The sequence below is a fragment of the Dendropsophus ebraccatus genome, chromosome 3 (assembly GCF_027789765.1).
Source record: "Dendropsophus ebraccatus isolate aDenEbr1 chromosome 3, aDenEbr1.pat, whole genome shotgun sequence".
NCBI lineage: Eukaryota > Metazoa > Chordata > Amphibia > Anura > Hylidae > Dendropsophus > Dendropsophus ebraccatus.
Window position 1 is genome coordinate 8,205,195 of NC_091456.1, and position 19,783 is coordinate 8,224,977.

Genomic DNA, 19,783 nt, shown 5'->3' on the forward strand with positions numbered 1-19,783 from the left:
CAGCCCAGATCTGGTGTCATCACTGTCAGATACCGGACATGATTACCGTATGAGGGAAGTGAAGGGTCGCTTCTTTATTTCAGCAGTAGTATAGTTTTAAAGGGGTTTTAACACTATAGAGGGTAAAGGTAAGTCACTAGGATTGGTAGCTGTCCTAGAAATAGGCCATTGTCACGGCACGCGGCCGTGTCCGTTACCCCCTACCCGCTCTGGATAGCACTGCAATGTGATCGTCTTCCATTCTCTCAGCCTGCTTGTCCTCTGGCAGCTTCTCTTGCTCTGAGCTGGCCTCCTGAAGGATTGGGCTCCCTCTAGTGGCAGGCATGCTCCTGTCCACCTGTATTTATAAGCTCAGCCCACAGGCTCTGGAGCCTTCTGGCATGTTCTCCTCAGGGTATATATAGTCTCCTCACCTCTTTGCTCAGTTGTTGATGTTTGTCAGTCATCAGTCACATCTGTGCTCCCTGCCAATTCCTAGTGATGAAAAGAAGTACGCAGGAAAAGCGCTGTGCTTGGCTCTTTCCGTCTGCTCCATAGGAATAAATAGAGCCACTTAACGAGCCATACCCACGGCTCTATTCATAATACAGAAGCCAGAGGCCCGATACAGAGATAGTCGGGGGGTACAGAGGCCGGACCCCCGCAATCTCCTACTTTTCCCCTATCCTTTGGACATGGTGGCACAGAATCCCCTGCTGCTGGACCTGGTAATATATATGTTCACAAGTACTTCATCCTCTGTGGATCTGATGCTGGGAATCTTATCAATATAAATAAATAGCTGGAATCCCCGGTATCAAATCTGCACAGTTAAATCTGCAGTGCATTAAATATGTATGAACACATACCAAAAACCCGGGTCTATACATGAATCAGAGCCCCCATTACACAATGCCAGACAACATGTTACATGGAAATCATCACCCAGGTATGAGCCTGACAGTATCCTATAACCTGCAGCAGGGGGCGTAGCTAGCCCCATGAACCCTGCAGTTCCCCAGCGTTTTTTTTTTTTTTTATCCCCCAGCTCCCCAGTCACTTGTGTGTTGAGGAGCTGGAAGATTGAATGCAGGGGGACTGCATAGGGCCAGGTGAGTATGGGGGGGAGGGGGCTCTTGTGGTTGGAGGTGTAATGCCGCTTCTGGCCTCAAGAGAGACTGGCAGGGTAGGAAGGCAATGTTTTTTGGCTGTGTCAGACGCCGCAGCATTTAAATTTGAGCACTCATCACAAACGCTCACACTTAAAAGACCAGGGGCCTGTGGGTCTGCTTAGTATACAGGCCCTGTAGCAGTGGCATGGTCTGCATTTATGGTATCTACGCCCCTGACCTGCAGCAACCTGCTTTTTGCATAGTCTTAAAGGGGTATTCCCCCCAAAATTATTTTTGCATTAATACGCTGCCCACCCGTAGCTTTCCATCTTTCCAATATAAAGTTATTATGGATTCTGCACAGTTTTGCTGTTATCCAGCTGCATTCACCCCCACGGATTGCAGAGAATCATCAGACCTCAGTCCACTCGGACACGCTCCCTGCTCCTGGCCCCCACCCTCCGTGTCGGCATCACGTGTCCTCAGTCCCAGCACAGTGAAGTGACTGAGAACACTGATGGGGCGGCTGCTGTTAGAGAGGAAGACAGTGATCAGCGCAGCTGTGACAGCATCCCTCTCTAACAGCAGCCGCCCGGTCACCCCCAGCCCAGAGCTCCCCCCCTGTGTCCAGAGCCTCCCGACACCATCCAACACTCACCCGCAGCACACAGCCCCCCGCCCCACAACCAAACGCCCCCCCATCACCCGTGGCATCCCTCACTCACCCGCAGCACAGCCTCCGCACTCACCCGCGACAAGCTCCGCCCCCGCAATCGCCAGCAGCGCGCTCCGCCCCCCGCAATCGCCAGCGCCCCCCCCCCGCAGCAAGCTCCGCCCCCCGCAATCGCCCGCGGCAAGCTCCACCCCCTCCACCCGCAATCGCCCGCGACAAGCTCCGCCCCCCGCAATCGCCCGCGACAAGCTCCGCCCCTCGCAAACGCCGCATCACCGCCAACTCAGCTCTGCTACACCGTCACTGCCAACTCAGCTCTGCTATGCCGTCCCCCCAATTCAGCTTTGCTACGCCGTTACCGCCAACTCAGCTTTGCTATGCCGTCACCGCCAACTCAGCTTTGCTACACCGTCACCGCCAACGCAGCTGTTACACCGTCATCCCCAACTCGGCTCTGCTACACCGTCACCGCCAACGCAGCTCTGCTACACCGTCACCGCCAACGCAGCTCTGCTACACCGTCACCGCCAACGCAGCTCTGCTACAACGTCACTTCCAACTCAGCTTTGCTACACCGACACTGCCATCTCAGCTCTGCTACACTGTCATCATCTCCTTCATCGTCTCAGCTCTGCTACTTCACCATCATCAGGCATAAGCATTGCATGATGGGAAATGTAGTTTTCTATCTTGGATATAGATTGGCTTTTAGAAAAACTTGTAACTCAGGAACGGCAGCAGCTAGAAAGATGGGAAACGTCTCAAAATACTCAGAGGGACTTGGTGAGTAAGGCCAGCTAGGTTTGGGAGCATTTCATTTTTTTAGCTCTTGGGGGGAATACCCCTTTAAGTTAAGAAATAGACAAAATGACACCAAGAGGCGCACATAGCGTGATTCTGCAGAGAAATGCGCACAATAAATGTACAGATTGTAATGCCGCTTACCGTAGTGAGTGCGGCACCGCCAGTAACATAGAGGAAATATCAGCCGCCTGCTGCCCTTCCATGGAGACAGGTAGGGAATGCAGAAGCAGAATACACAGATGGCGGTCCTCCAGCAGTGGACAATGGGTACTGATAAGCGGAATCTCTGACGATCAGCACCCGCATCTCCCAGTCTTTCCATTGCTGGTGGCCCTCCATCTCTGCATTCTGCCTCTGGATTTTATCATGAGTCTATAACTGTAGATAAAGCTATCATGTTTCTGGGGAAAGGGGTTTGTGGGTGCCAAAAAGAATGAAGGAGGGGCTAGGTCTCTGAGCTAAATCTTTGCCCTTGGTGAAGGAAACCGAGCTGTGACTACCAACATGGAGCTTTAATTAACATTTCCATTTTTTACTAATTCTCAGCATGAGCCGTACTTCTCAGTCATCACCCTGGCAGCCATCCAGATATTGATAGAGCTCTATGGTAATACAGAACATGGTATGCACTGTGTGAATTCTATGTCAAAAATAGAGAGAATCTTTACTCTCCATGAACTGGGCCAGAAATAATGGAGGCGCCATAAGCAGGAACTCTCCGAGGGGATTCTATAGGGATACTATGCAGGACCCCTCCGAGGGGATACTATAGGGATACTATGCAGGAGCTCTCCGAGGGGATACTATAAGGATACTATGCAGGACCCCTCCGAGGGGATACTATAAGGATACTATGCAGGAGCTCTCCGAGGGGATACTATAAGGATACTATACAGGACCTCTCTGAGGGGATACTATAAGGATACTATGCAGGACCTCTCCGAGGGGATACTATAAGGATACTATGCAGGACCTCTCCGAGGGGATACTATAAAGATACTATGGATGACCTCTCCGAGGGGATACTATAGGTATACTATGCAGGACCTCTCCCAGGGGATACTATAAGGATACTATGCAGGACCTCTCCCAGGGGATACTATAAGGATACTATGCAGGACCTCTCCCAGGGGATACTATAAGGATACTATGCAGGACCTCTCCCAGGGGATACTATAAGGATACTATGCAGGACCTCTCCGAGGGGATACTATAAGGATACTATGCAGGACCCCTCCGAGGGGATACTATGAGGATACTATGCAGGACCTCTCCCAGGGGATACTATAAGGATACTATGCAGGACCCCTCCGAGGGGATACTATAAGGATACTATGCAGGACCCCTCCGAGGGGATACTATGAGGATACTATGCAGGACCTCTCCCAGGGGATACTATAAGGATACTATGCAGGACCCCTCCGAGGGGATACTATAAGGATACTATGCAGGACCTCTCTGAGGGGATACTATAAGGATACTATGCAGGACCTCTCCCAGGGGATACTATAAGGATACTATGCAGGACCTCTCCCAGGGGATACTATAGGGATACTATGCAGGACCTCTCCGAGGGGATACTATAAGGATACTATGCAGGAGCTCTCCGAGGGGATACTATAGGGATACTATGCAGGAGCTCTCCGAGGGGATACTATAAGGATACTATGCAGGACCTCTCCCAGGGGATACTATAAGGATACTATGCAGGACCTCTCCCAGGGGATACTATAAGGATACTATGCAGGACCCCTCCGAGGGGATACTATAAGGATACTATGCAGGACCTCTCCGAGGGGATACTATAAGGATACTATGGATGACCTCTCCCAGGGGATACTATAAGGATACTATGCAGGACCTCTCAGAGGGGATACTATAGGGATACTATGCAGGACCCCTCCGAGGGGATACTATAAGGATACTATGCAGGACCTCTCCGAGGGGATACTATAAGGATACTATGCAGGACCTCTCCCAGGGGATACTATAAGGATACTATGCAGGACCTCTCCCAGGGGATACTATAAGGATACTATGCAGGAGCTCTCCGAGGGGATACTATAAGGATACTATGCAGGACCTCTCCCAGGGGATACTATAAGGATACTATGCAGGACCTCTCCCAGGGGATACTATAAGGATACTATGCAGGATAGGGTGAGTATTAGATATCGCGCCGCGGGGTCCACTGTGCAGGATAATATTTGACATGGTAGGGACTTGTGTATAGCTATGGCCACACCCTTGGTTCTAGAGTCAGGGTTATTGGCGAAGAACCATTGTGTATAATGTCTATCGCGGATCGTGGGTGCATGGCCTGTTTTGAAGTGTGTCTCCTGTAAGCAGAGTATATGTACCTTCCGGCGGTGGAAATGGTGGAGAACCTGTGATCTTTTCTGGGGCGTGTTCAATCCCCTCGCGTTGTATGTTGCTACATGTAAATCCGCCATTCAGGAAGGATGCAGGTAGGCACAGCCGAAGATCTCCTGGGAATGTCCGGGACTGGGGTGTGAAATGAGACAGAGAAAATTAGGGAGGGGGAGACACAGACAAACAGGGGTGCACACAAAGACAACAACAGCAGTAAAGGCAAAACTGCAGCGTATACTCTAAGAACCTCAAACTGAGTACTACCAGTCCCAGAACTATCCAGGCTGGGTTTCCCATCTATTGGGGGGAAGCGACAGCTAAGCATGTAAAGGCATAGACCTAAGGCTCCCTCCTAGACCCAGATGATGAAATGCAAACAAATTACAGGCATAACTCGGCTGAAAATCACAGAAACTGATTAAACAATAACGGGGGTAACTATAGGGCTAGAGACAAGATGCTGTCCATGGCTCAGGGAAGGCGGGCTCGAGAGTCAGCGTGGGTTGGGGAGTGGGCGGGAGAAGCCGGGGCAGGTCGAGGGCCATCTCGCCTGGCGGGTCGGGGCCCCACGGGCGTCGAGTTGGGAGATCGGGGCGAGAAAGGCCTTTTGGTGCTCCTAGAGGAGGTCAGTAGTGAAGGCCACTCAGGCATAGAGATGTTCGTGATGTTTAAATCTCTCAGAAATCCCGGGATGTCTTCTGGTGCGCGCAGGGTGAGGGACCGGCCATTCAAGCGCACAATGAGGGCAAAGGGGAATCCCCAGCGGAAGGGGATATTGCGGTCACGTAGAATGTCCAACACCGGGCGGAGAACGGCCCTTTGGGCCAAGGTGTGTCGGGAGAGGTCCTGTAGGATAAGCAGTTGCGCCCCCCTGTAGGAAACATTGCGTCGGCGTCGGGCTCTCAGGAGGATCTCTTCTTTAGTAGAGTAAAAGTGGACGCGGCATATGACATCCCTAGGTCTTTGGCTGTCTCGGCTAGGGGGCCGTAGCGCCCTGTGCGCCCTGTCTATCTCGATGTGCGTGTTAGGTGGTTGCTCCAGGAGGTCATTAAAGATGGTAGACAGCACTGCAAATAAATCAGAGGAAGGCACAGATTCTGGGAGGCCTCGGATCCTGAGATTATTGCGCCTGTTGCGGTTCTCAATATCGTCCATGTGTTGTTGCAGGACAAACAGCTGATCAGAGTGTAATTGCACATCGTGTTGGAGGGCTAGCAGGGTTGTGGAGGTAGTCTCCTGCGCAGTTTCCAATACATCTACTTTAGATGAGACCGTGGAGAGTTCAGCACGAAATTGCGCAAATTCATGTTTACATTCATCTAGCAATTGCTTGGCCAGGGTGGAAATGTCGGTTTTAGTAGGAAGGGACTGGGTAAGAGCCCTGAGATCCGCCAGGGATACCGGCCTATTGTCATCCAATACGGAAGGGCGGCTGGCAGTCAGTGGAAATGGCAAGTCAGGGGCCCCAGAGGTCGCAGATGGGGAGCAAACCCTGAAAATAGGGGGGGTGCCCTCCAGGGAGGGGGGAATGTCCGGCAGCCTCCTAGGTGATAACATTCGGCCGTGAGGTGAGACAGCAGTGGCCGGTGCATGGATAAGGGCCACCGTGTGGGTCACAGCTGCCGTGGTATGGGGAGGCGAGCTGCTCCAGGAGGATCCCGTGGACCAGTGGGATGAGGAGGCCGGAGAAAGCCCCCCCTGCAAAGGTTGGGGCAGGAGCAGGGGGTCCCCCATCTGAACTTGGGCAGGTGGTGGGGGCGCAAACCACGGATTATGCACCGCACCGCCGTCCCATGGTGCTGTTAGGGGGTTGAGGCCTGGTGTGGCTGTAGGCGGCAAGGCCGCAGTAGTGGTAGTAGGCCCAATGTGGGGGTCGGCCTGGGAGCGGCGCTGTGGTAGTGCCACAGATAGGGGGGCACAGTGCGGGGCCTCCGATGCGGGAGGGGGTACCTACTGGGCACTCTGATCAGTGTCCTCTTGCTGCCGCCGCTCCTCCGGCTCGTTCTGGGTCCGCTGCACGCCGCTCGGCTCAGAGTCAAGATGGCCGACGGAGGTCCCGCTGGGCCGCGTGTGCAGCTGCAAGGCGACCGCGGCAGTCGTCTCCGGCAGCCGCAGGGATGTGCCGGTGCCAGCGGAGGACCTCGGTAGGTGGCGGGGCTCCAGTGCGGCCACAGATGACCTTGTGCGGGCTGCTGTGGGGTGGTCGGGCGTCTCGGCCGCATGGCGGCGGCCATCTTCTGCGTCCTGCAGCTCCGTGCCTGCTTTGGGTGCCGGCGTCTCCGGGCGGGCAAAATACGCCCCGATATCCCCCTGAGGGGGTGTAGAGCGGGTCAGAGAGTGTCCCCTGTTCTTTTTGGCGGTCTTCCCCATGGTGAAGAAGGCCGATGCCTGCGGATTGTAGTCTGGGTCTGGAGGAGCTCAGGCTGAAGCGTCCTCACACGGCCATAGTTGGTCACGCCCCCCCCGATGATTTTCAAACTCACTAAAAGACAATGATCAGCTGATGATTGGCACCTTGGCTGATATCTTAGGGTTGATATCCTACAACAGGGCTTAGAAATACTTGGGTAGATAGTAAGTAAAGTAAATCATGAAAATGGTGGAGGATATGGGGAGAAAAACCTTCTGCAGCCCGCAAGAGGATTGCAACTTCTGATAAGAATTTTTTTCCATCTAGACCATGACCTAGAATACACAGACAAGTCTATAAAGGAGCTTATACAATAGAGTGTTCATTTCCTGAAGTGACCTCATCAGAGTCCAGACCTCAATCCACACGAGAGTTTGCGGTTGTGTCAGAAAATTGCCGTTCTTCTTCAGTCCCCATGCAACATGACAGAGGTTGAACAATTTGCCGGACATTAGGTCACATTGGGCAAATCCATTTGCCGGGTTTGAGATTTGCTTTTGATGAATCTAAGAGGATAATAGACAAATCAATTTTTCTATTGTATTCTATTGACTGGAAAATCTGAAGACTTGTCCAGTCAATCGTAACAATCGGTTCACCTCTGCATTTTAGCTTAACATTATTCGACAATTACCTTTCCACATACCGTTAAAGGGGTTGTTCACCAACAAAGTTTTTCTTTCATCAACTGAGATTTGTAATTTACTTCTTTTAAAAAATTTTCAGCCTTCCAATGCTTATCAGCTGCTGTATGTCCTGCAGGAAGTGGTGTATTCTTTCCAGTCTGACACAGTGCTCTCTGCTGCCACCTCTGTCCATGTCAGGAACTGTCCAGAGCTCCAGCAAATCCCCATAGAAAACCTCTCCTGCTCTGGACAGTTCCTGACATGGACAGAGGTGGCAGCAGAGAGCATAGTATCAGAATGGAAATAATACACCACTTCCTGCAGGACATACAGGAGCTGATAAGTACTGGAAGACTGGAGATTTTTTTATAGAAGTAAATTACAAATCTCTGCCACTTTCTGCCACCAGTTGATTTGAAATTTTTTTTTTTCGTCAACTACCCCTTTAATGGAACTGCCCATATGTACATGGAAACGCCAATTCTTTTTTTATTTTATTTTTAGTATATACTTCTTTTTGCCTTATTGGACGTCTACAAACAAATGTGAATATTTGCCAGTAAACATTTCCTACCATTGACATTGGATTCACGCTTGTTGAGTATACCATCTCCCATTAGTGTCCGCAGAATGTGTTCATTAACTAAGACTGATAAATATATATGGGACTGGTAACAGCGTGTATTATTTCCTTCTTTCTTCTTCTGCCATTTGTTTGATATAAGAGACTGCCGACTTGTCTCTCTCTTCTCTCCCCGGGGTCATCTTACATTAGTAGTCTAATGCAGCCAATTATATCTGGAATATTGGTCCTTGTTTTAGTCTCCTTATAACAGGCATGATGATCCTGAGAGTGATACAAAGTGAATGCACGTGATCTGCTTTGATCTTCACCACTAATTGCTAATGTCCCAATTAGGTTACATTAAACAGCAGACAGATGTGTGAGGCCGTTGTGTGCTGTCTAATGGCCGCTCATAACAATACATGGTGCCTGCTGCTGCTGCTTTACCCTAGAATTGTCTGGATTCACACAAACACCCTCCAGAAAAGCCTTTCAACAATTTACAGGCTGAAGGATAATTGGATCTGTGGTTAAAATACGTGATTTATCGAAGTAGTTTTATAATACATCGTCAATGTATCTTCTATTTTCCGAAGTATACAGTACTTACATTTTGTGTTTTGTGTTTGTTTGTTTTTTTTTGTTCAGTTACCAAGATATTAATGTTAAGTGTATGATAAGAATGTATGTATAGAAAAGGTATGGAAACAGAATAGTTAAATCCAGAACCAAGTCAAAATTACCAGCACTATATAGCTGTTGATATTTAAAGGGGAACTCTGGTGAAATTTTCTTTTCTTTATTTTTCTTTCTTTATTTATTTTTTTTAATCAACTGGTATCACAAAGTTATAAAGAATTGTAATTTAATTCTATTTAAAAAAATAAAAAAAATCCAGTCTTCCAGTATTTATTAGATGCTGTATGTCCTGCAGGAAGTGGTGTATTCCAGTCTGACACAATGCTCTCTGCTGCCCCCTGCAGCAGAGAACACTGTGTCAGACTGGAAAGAATACACCACTTCACATTTAGAAATTTATAGAACTTTGGGAAACCATTTGATTTGAGTACCCCTTTAAGTCTTCTGAAAAGATGGAAGAGCTCCAGGAACAAGGGAAGCATGTTGGTAAAATGGAGAACTTTGGTGACATTTTATAATATGACTTATTAGCCCCAGTCAAGGCCTACTGTGATGAATTTTAAGGGTCCTATTACATGGAAGGATAATCTCCCCGATCAGGCAAAATCTGGTAGATATCGCCCTGTATAATAAACCCAATGATCAGCTGAGGAGCCGATAATCAGCTGATCATTTTCTTTCAGCATATTATAATCATCGGCTCCCGACTGCTCATCGCTCCGTGTAATAGTGATGCACAGTCAGTGACTGATTAAAGTATATAGAAAATAACAAAGTTAATACTTACCTGCCCATGCTCCCTAGTGTCCTCCTGCCTGTTTTCCCCTAACTAGAGCCACTGCTAAAGCTTCTACAACCGTTTTTGAAGTGACAGTATGCTCAGCCAATCACTGGCCTCGGTGCTGTCCTGTCTCTGTCAGTAATTTGCTGAGGTGGTGAGTGGGGAACAGGCAGGAGGACACTGGTGAGCGTGGGCAGGTAAGTATACCTATTAATTTTTTACTATATAAAGAAAGGTCTACGCAGACATACATATATATATATATATATATTCAGCTCTTGTTGCATTATAATCAAGCTGTGTAATAGGCTCTGTAAGCTAGCACCAATTTAGCAGATTGCCGCTCATTTACCCCGGGGTATCGGACTTTTCGATCAACATTAGAAAAAAGTTGGCCAAATGCAATTAAAGTGAGACCAGTCAACTGGAGACAAAGATCAGTGCACGTTGGGTCTCAATTACCTGATCCTTTTGTTTTTGGAAATGCCAGGGGAGTCTTAGGGCCCTATTACAGGGAGTGATAATTGGCAGAATTGGGCTGATTATTGCTCTGTGTAATAGAGACAACGATCAGCCGATGACAATGATCATCGCTGATCATTGATTTAGGTTTGGACCTAAAATCATTGGGTTTCGACTGCGCATTGTTATGTGTAATAGCGATGTGCGGCCGACGGCTGACAATTCCCTTTACACCTGACACCTTAGCTTTCCCCGCTCCCGATTGGTAATGACGCCCATGCAGCCATTGCTGCTAGAGTATCGGGACATCTAATAGGTCCAGTAAACGAGCGCCGATCTAGCAGATCATATAAAATTACCAACAAAAGTGTCTGGAAAAAGTAAACTGCACCTCCTAATAGTAGAAAAATATATACAATCTTTATTTATTCACATGTATACAAGGGACAAACATTTAAAACCATTTAAAAACATACACATTGACAAATACAAGGAGCAGCAGCATAAATAATCAAGAAATAATCAAAAATGTAATAGAACTCAAACCAATACCCCAATGTCCAAAGGAGATAAAGTGCGAAATACAAATGACCAAATAATGCAAAATCATCATGCAAAGTGCAAAATAACTGCGGCCACCCCAGATACGGTCAGACCAGAACACCCGATATCTGGGGTGGCCGCAGTTATTTTGCACTTTGCATGATGTTTTTGCATTATTTGGTCATTTGTATTTCGCACTTTATCTCCTTTGGACATTGGGGTATTGGTTTGAGTTCTATTACATTTTTGATTATTTCTTGATTATTTATGCTGCTGCTCCTTGTATTTGTCCATGATAGGTCAGTTTTTGCCGTGTTGGATTGGAACCGGTAAACAGCAATGTGTATGTTTTTAAATGGTTTTAAATATTTGTCCCTTGCATATATGTGAATAAATAAAGATTGTATATATTTTTCTACTATTAGGAGGTGCAGTTTACTTTTTCCAGCCACTTTTGTTGGTAATTTTTTATGCTGTTCAGGTTGTGAAATCTAGCACTCCTTTCATTACTGTTTGTGGTGACAGTCCAGTTTGTATATAGTGGATCTAGCAGATCGGCGCTTGTTTACTAAAATGATTGGGCCGTAGTCGGCCGTGTAATAGGACCTTTAGGGTAGGTGCACACTGTGGTTTTTGCAGTCTGTTTAACAGACCTTTTAAAAGGTTACTTTTACCGTACACAAAAACGTGGTCAGCCATGTTTTGGTGTACGCTTAAAACTAAAAACCATTCAGTTTGATAACTTTAAAAAAAAAATGTAAGTCAACACAAATGCATCTGTTTTTTTTTTTTTTTTTAATTAAACAGATACAGTAAACACACTGCAAAAAGCTCAGCCAAGCCAGTCATGTATTGGGGGATCGAGAGAGACAGCAAACAGTTGTCCCATGTATATCAATACCTTAAAGGAGAAGTCAAGCAAAAATGTTTATTAAACTATTGTATTGCCCCCCAAAACTTATACAAATCACCAAAATACACTTATTACAGGAAATGCTTATAAAGTGCTTTTTTTCCCTGCATCAAGGCTTCACTTCCATGATAACATAGTGATGTCACTTCCTGGATAACATGGGGATGTCACTTCCCGGATAACACGGTGATGTCACTTCCTGGATAACACGGTGATGTCACTTCCTGCATAAAATGGTGATGTCACGACTCCCAGAGCTGTGCAGCTGTGGCTGCTGGAGAGGATGATGGCAGGGGGATGCTCAGTGTCCCTCCAGTGCCCTGTATCCCTCAGTGTCCCCCTGCCAGCATCCTCTCCAGCAGTCACAGCCCGCACAGCTCTGGGAGTCGGGTCATGACATCACCATGTTATCCAGGAAGTGACATCACCATGTTATCCAGGAAGTGCCATCACCATGTTATCTAGGAAGTGACATCGCCATGTTATCCAGGAAGTGACATCACCATGTTATCCAGGAAGTGACATCTCCATGTTGTCCAGGAAGTGACATCACCATGTTATCCAGGAAGGGTCATCACCATGTTATCCAGCAGGTGACATCACCATGTTATCCAGGAAGTGACATCACCATGTTATCCAGGAAGTGACATCATCATGTTATCCAGGAAGTGACATCACCATGTTATCCAGGAAGTGACATCACCATGTTATCAAGGAAGTGACATCACCATGTTATCCAGGAAGTGAAGCCTTGATGCAGTAGTAAGTGCAGGGAAAAAAGCACTTTATAAGCATTTCCCATAATAATTGTATATTGGGGATTTGTATAACTTTAGGGGGCAATACAATACTTTAATAAAAATTTTCGCTGGACTTTTATTTTAAACCGATCTGGTTGCTTGAATTTTCAGACCAGGCTGGATGTAACAAAGAAGTGTGCTTGTCCACACAGGACAGAGGTGATGGCTTCGGAATAGGTGTTTGGTTTGTGTTTAGGAATAGAACAATAGCGAGATTAAATAAAAAAAAGTGTTTAATTCTTTGCATAAACTTGAGATTTTATAACGTGCACCAGATTACAGTGCGGACATGTACTCTTCCCAATAACACATGGCACGTGGCACATTGTCCAGCCCGGTATAGCGGAGGATGCAGCGGTGAACAGACATTGCTGGATTGATAGGCAACTCTTCATTACTCTTCAACTCCTCAATCCCAGTAGTTCATTAAGGGGATTGTTTTCATTGGATTGTCTTTAGCCTCGGGTATCGGGAAAAATGTCTTGTTGTAATATATGAAGCCTAGAATTTATAGTATACTCACGTTTGCCAAAAGTTTTGTCTATATTTTCAAGTGCGTGTGTTGAGCCGGGAATATGTTACTATGATATCAGGTGGCCGCTAATATACTTGGGTGATAAACAATTCCAGACCTCAATCTTATACAAATGTAATATTAGAGACAGACGGGTTATAAAAATAACCTCAGTAAGGACCCTGATAGTTGCTGAAAGAGAAGCCTTTATACCAGGGAGGGGGAAACTTCATCCCCCAGTTGTTGCAAAACTACAATTCCCATCATGCCTGGACAGCCAAAGCTTTAGCTTTGGCTGTCCAGGCATGATGGGAATTGTAGTTTTGCATCAGCTGGAGGGCCGACAGTTCCCCATCCCTGCTCTATACCATGTCTTCACTGGAGAGGAGGACAGCGGACAGCCTCCAAACAGTTGGCTGATGACTGATGACTTTCTCCCGTGTTCCCTGCTCACCACTGACACTTCTCGACCGATATCTTCAGTGACAGGCTGCACAGCCAATCGGCGCTATCCCGTCTCGGGCAGTGATAGGCTAAGCAATCTGTCACTGAAAAGACCGGGCCAGAAGCATCAGCATTGATGGGGGAACACAGAAAAAGGCAGCAGGACAACGGGGAGAATAGGTAAATACAATATAAACACTTATTTTTTATGTAAAAAGCAAGGACTGCATGGACATCGCTAACTATATATATACAGTCCTGTAAGGGAGTGCTGGTATAGGAGATTGGTGCTTGTTTACTTGGAAATATCAGGCCGTCTAATACGGCTAAAGATGCCCAGACAACTTTTATTTTTGTCATTCATCCCTGTCATATAAAAGTGAGTTCGAATGACCACCCGCTCCCTTTGTTCTGGAAGAGATAAGCAATAAAGATGATTGAACATCGGAAAACCCTAGGTTTGATTAAACTCGAACTTTCCGCTTTAGATTGCTGATGCCTTCCCAGTCCGGGAGGAGCATGCCCAGGGGACCGCCTGGAATTCTGGGATTCAGCCTATTACCTAGGCTGAATCCCGGAATTCCAGACGGTCCCCGGGCACGCTCCTTTTTCGCCAGACCAGGAAGGCATCAGCAATCTATCGTCGAATATTCGAGTTCTATCGCGGTAGGATTTTCCGATGTTCGATCATCTCTAATAAGCAAGCCAAGGCCATAGAAGTCTGGCTGCGGCTTACTGCTCTCTTCCCTATAAACAAAGGTATGCTCACCCACTTCGAACGTTCACGTAGGGAGGATGGGAATGATAACTGTGGGCCTCATGGCTACCTTGGTCTTGGCGGTGGTCAGAATACATACTCTTATAACGTTGGCATGTTTTTAATGTAATGTCTAGTGACGTATATTATACATCCAATGGAAATGGTAGAACTCTACCCTTGACTTTAATATACATACATACTTTGATATTTCAACCATTACGACCATTACCGGCTGCCATTTTAGAAAGCAAGTGAAAAAAAAAAAATTCGGAGCAGACTTCCATAAATCCGAATCCGATCGGTCTCAGACTTTTTGGAAAATCCAACCCGGATCCCATACCGGGCGAACCGGTTTGCTCATCTCTAGTCAGAACCAGCCCCGGCACTGGCCTATGACCTCCATTTGTTCTCCCACCTCTCTGCCTTTGGCTCGTTCTGACTACTTTGCTCAGTGACATCATACAGAATTGTCCGTTTATTTGTGAGCGCTGATCGCAGTGATCTGGTTGCTGAAAAAAGTATCCTGGTATCTCGGAGCACGACTTGCACTTAGAGTGAACTGCCTGTGATTTAATCTCCGGCGCTCCGAGGTCACTCCGCTCTATGTGGGCACATTCATTCTCTCATATTGTGCCGAAATTAAAAAGCCATATATATGTTTAACGGCCTTATTTATGAACACTTAAGCATAAGTAAGTCTCGGCTGGATCCATTCCCTCCTGATATATATTCGCTGGCAGCCAAGCTTTCTTTACATTAAATCCCGAGAAGACGCTGCCCGCATCCCGCAATGCTTCAGAAAAGTTACCAGTGAACTACGGCCCTCGAAACCCTTTGAAAGAAACTTCACTGAGGGATATCGATCAGAGCGGCTTCTCATTATCTAAAAGCTGTCCTGATTTTGCATTGAATACATACTTTTCTTCCTTAAATAATTCATGCTCGTAGTCGATATTGCGGCTGTCTCTACGAATTGAAAGTTTGCAAACTTGGACATGATATGGGTTATGTATGATATTACAAATCAAACACCCCCTTCCCTTTCTTGTTGCAGAAAGAGCTGAACTCCCTGGCATCGGAGCTGGCGGCGCGGCAGGAAGAGAGCGAGCATTCCCACAAGCGTCTCATTGAACTCAGCCGGGAGTTCAAGAAGAATGTCCCGGAGGTATAGTACATTACACTGCAGTCTGGCTTAGTCTACTCATCATGTGATTAAAGGAAAAAATATCTCTTAGCATAAGATTACATTTATTATGTGTTGCTTGAATCTGATTCTTTACGTCGTCCGCGGTAAACATTTCCCGTATGCTGCATTTGTATTGGAGGATATTGTAACCCACACAATCCAGAAAAAAAGACGAGGGAAATTTTTTTTTCCAAACATATGAAGAACAGCAGATAACTGGATTTGTGGTGTTTTAATAATTGACTGCTCGTTACTTGAGTTGAGTCAATTGGATTGAAATTAATGGTAGACTCAACTATTTAAAGGGGTTGATCACCCCAAATTTTTTTCTTTCAAATTAACTGGTGCAAAAGATTTGTTCTTTACTTCTATTAAAAAATCTCAAGTCATCCAATACTTATCCAGAGCAGGAGAGGTTTTCTATGGGGATTTGCTGCTGCTCTGGACAGTTCCTGACATGGACAGAGGTGGCAGCAGAGAGCACTGTGTCAGACTGGAGAGAATACACTACCTCCTGCAGGACATATGTGGTGATGCACCGGGTGATCTGGTGCCCAACCGCCGGGAAGATTTTCTATGGGGATTTGCTGCTGCTCTGGACAGTTCCTGACATGGACAGAGGTGGCAGCAGAGAGCACTGTGTCAGACTGGAGAGAATACACTACTTCCTGCAGGACATATGTGGTGATGCACCAGGTGATCTGGTGCCCAACCGCCGGGAAGATGTTATGTCAGTGGTTGGAATACAGCTCAGCCAATGGTGGTATAGTCGTGATGCCAGTGCACACAGGTATAGTGTTGTAAGTGTTGTACCTGCTTTTAGTTTATGTGACTGGCTGTATTGACCCCTAATGGTCGGTGACCAGTTGGGTTCTTAACACGGTTGTCTGGAGTGGAGAGATGACCCACCTGATCTTTACTGACAAGTCTCTTGTGATACAGGATAATAGGATAATAAGTGACTGATACAGACTTGCTTTATCTGAATCTGTGCTGAGAAATCCTGAAGACTTGAGGTAGAACAGTAGTGCTGATTTGGTTAAGTAGAGTAGAGAGTTAAGAAGAGTAGAGAAGAGTTTGTCGGGAGAGCCCCAACCCAATTTAGTAGTGTGCCGGAACTTGTGAGGAGAAATACTTGAAGAAGAAATACTTGAAAGAAGAGTGCTTTTGCCCATGTTTCAACCTTTGTCGCTAAAACCACCTTCTGCCCTGCAGTGTCGGTTTACCCTTCCTACATGGGTGACACAAGTCCCAGCAGTGTCTGACTGGCCCACCAGAGAACCAGAGGATCCTCCAGTGGGCCCCCAGCTTTAGAACCTGCACTAACACTGACTGACATGTGGATTCTCACTGGTTCTTTATTGGTGGGCCCCCACGATAATTCCCTCTGGTGGGCCCCAGATACCCCAATCCGACACTGAGTCCCAGTCTTGGTTACCTGAGTTGAGCAGAGTCCCGGTGTCACCTGCGCTGCGAGATAGCATACGTTGGCCATGGTTACGGCTGCTTTGCTCTATCCGGGTCAGTTTCTCTGATTTAGGATACCGCCCTGCACTGTATAGAGAGGTTCATGCCGTGGGTTGAGGTGTTCTCTGACTTGTCCTCTTTTAAGTGTTTAGCACTGCATCTTGACTATAAGTATACAGATGCTGAAGACTTGAAGTAGAACAGTAGTGCTAGTTTGGTTGAGTAGAGAGTTCAGAAGAGTTTGTTGGAAGAGCCCCAACCCAATTTAGTAGTGTGCTCTGCTGGAAATTGAGAGGAGAAATACTTGAAGAAGAAATTCTTGAAAGAAGAACAATACTACTGCCCGTGTTTCAACCTTTGTCACTAAAACCACCTTTTGCCCTGCAGTGTCAGGTTACCTGTCCTACATGGGTGACACAAGCCCCAGTCTTGGTGACCTGAGTTGAGCAGAATTTCCGAGTGTGTCCCGGTGTCACCTGCGCTGCGAGATAGAGTACGTAGGCCTTGATTACGGCTGCTTTGCTCTGTCCGGGTCAGTCCCTCTACTTTTAGGATACCGCCCTGCACTGTATAGAGAGGTTCACAGCGTGGGTTGAGGTGTTCCCTGACTTGTCATCCTTTAAGTGCTTAGCACTGCATCTTGACTATATGTGTAGTTTTAAGAAAGAAAGTCTCTGCATTCTCCAAAAGTGTGTACTACCACCACTAGTCTAGACTCAACTGACTCAACTGACTCAACTTGTGTTGCATATATAGAGTGTAGGGATAGGCAGAAAAAGAACAGCATTTCTCATTGTTTCACAGACCATGTGGTACAAAAACCCTTGACTTACTACAGCTGTGCAACAGATAACAAAGCTTAAACATAACACTGGCACCTTGTGGTAAAACTAGAGAATGCACCTTCATTACCACTGAAGGGATAACTCTCTGACTGGTGCCTAAAGCACTTATCTGTGGGACACCACACATACAGCAGCTGGTTAGTATGGGAATACTTGAGATTTTTAAATAGAAGTAAATTACAAATCTATACAACTATCTGAAACCAGTTGATTTAAAGGAAAAAGATTTTTGCTGGAGTACCTCTTTAAGGCTGTGGGAATGCATTATGCTCAACAGCCTTTCGGCAAGATTTGTCTACATGAGCACTCTAGCAGTACTCGCACCAGTATCAAGTACCTCAGAGTAGCTCGATACTGGAGCGAAAATTATACTCGATAGAGCGTGCTCACACATCTCTAATCCTAGTCGATGTTTGGCAAGAGTTCAGTGTCTGTGTTGTACAGACAGCCAGGGGATACATGCTGTGAATTGCATTACGTCTACCCTCTTACTGTAAAGGTGCCTGCCCACATTATAGAGAAAACTCATCCAGTTCTGATGATTTCAGTAGGGACGGCCGGGGATCTCTCATATGTAGGGGCCTGACAGGTTTCATTATGTACAATCCTCTGTCCTTCCCAGGAGGTAAGTCGCTGCCACACGTATCTGACAGCGGATTTATCCTCTCTCCATTATAATAAAGATGCACAATAACTTGGGCTGAGACCACGTGGACTTTATAATTGCAGGTTGGGCCCAAAGGATAATGTTTGTAGACAATAATCCCCGAATATTAAGAATTAAGTGTTGACGTATACATTAGACATAGGTTGATGGACGCCACCAGTTTCAATGGGATGAGTCTATGGGATGTATATAAAATGTTTGGCTGATGTTCACTTGAGATATTTCAAAGGAAAAAAGGATTCAGGCAAGTTTAATGTAAATATATCCGGTCAAATGTCCTCACGGGAGAGAACCTGCTGTCAGAGGTGTCTGGCGGTATGTGTGACCAAACCAAGCATGTATGTATATGGGAAGTTTATTTGGAATAGCTTATTGAACAGCTATTGAAAGTGTATGGCCATATTAAAGGGAAACTCCTGCAATTACATAAAAAAAAATGCATAAAAAGCATACAGGTGCATTTGCCGAACCCCCAACGATTGTTTAACCCCTTTCCCACTTGTCTACGCTGCTCCTAGCTCCAGATTCAAACTTTTACAAATGATCCCAGTTTTACATCATGACACCCGGATGGGAAACTACATCTCCCAAAACCAAATGCCGGGTACCCGTCCCTGTCTTATAGTATCTGCCCACCACTGGCCATCTGCTTCTGTTTTACATAGTAAACACAGTATCTATCTATCTATCTATTTATCTATCTATCTATCTATCTATCTATCCATCTACATACATAGATTAGAAAGAGGGATGAAACAACAGTGTCTCCTTTCCCCTATACTACTCAGGAGAGGCTGTTGTTTCCCTGCCCTTTTGTCTGGTGATCACTGTGTGATACCAGTGGTGGGCGGGGTTACAGATAAGGGGTTACAGCTTGCGTGGCAACGGAAGAGAGAGAGATCATATGACCTCTGTCTCAGAAGGGAGGGGGAGGACAGAGAAGAGAGTGGAGCAGGCATTGAGGATTTTTAGCAGCTTCAGGGTGTGAGTCAGGATGAGATGCCGACAAACCAACCAATTCATGTAATAGAAACCTATTACACACAAACTTAGGTTATGGGTGGCGATTGATCAGGGTTGAATCTTTCTTAACCGGAGTTCCCCTTTAAGCCCTTCGAATGCCTTATCTTTTTAATGATCATATACCATCATTGCAATCTAGTTGTAAACCAGTCATTTTTTACCTCCATTGGACTAGTGACTTCTATTGTACTGTCAGC

The 19,783-nt window shown here is 46.4% G+C and overlaps 1 protein-coding gene across 2 annotated transcripts in view; it reads left to right on the plus strand.

Annotated features, from left to right (window-relative positions):
- CUX2 (cut like homeobox 2) overlaps positions 1-19,783 on the plus strand; it is a 283,672-nt gene that overhangs the window by 130,404 nt on the left and 133,485 nt on the right. For both annotated transcript variants that reach the window (XM_069960776.1, XM_069960777.1), the window contains exon 2: positions 15,453-15,563. In XM_069960776.1, the coding sequence (XP_069816877.1) occupies positions 15,453-15,563 (111 nt within the window). The remainder of the gene's footprint in view (positions 1-15,452; positions 15,564-19,783) is intronic.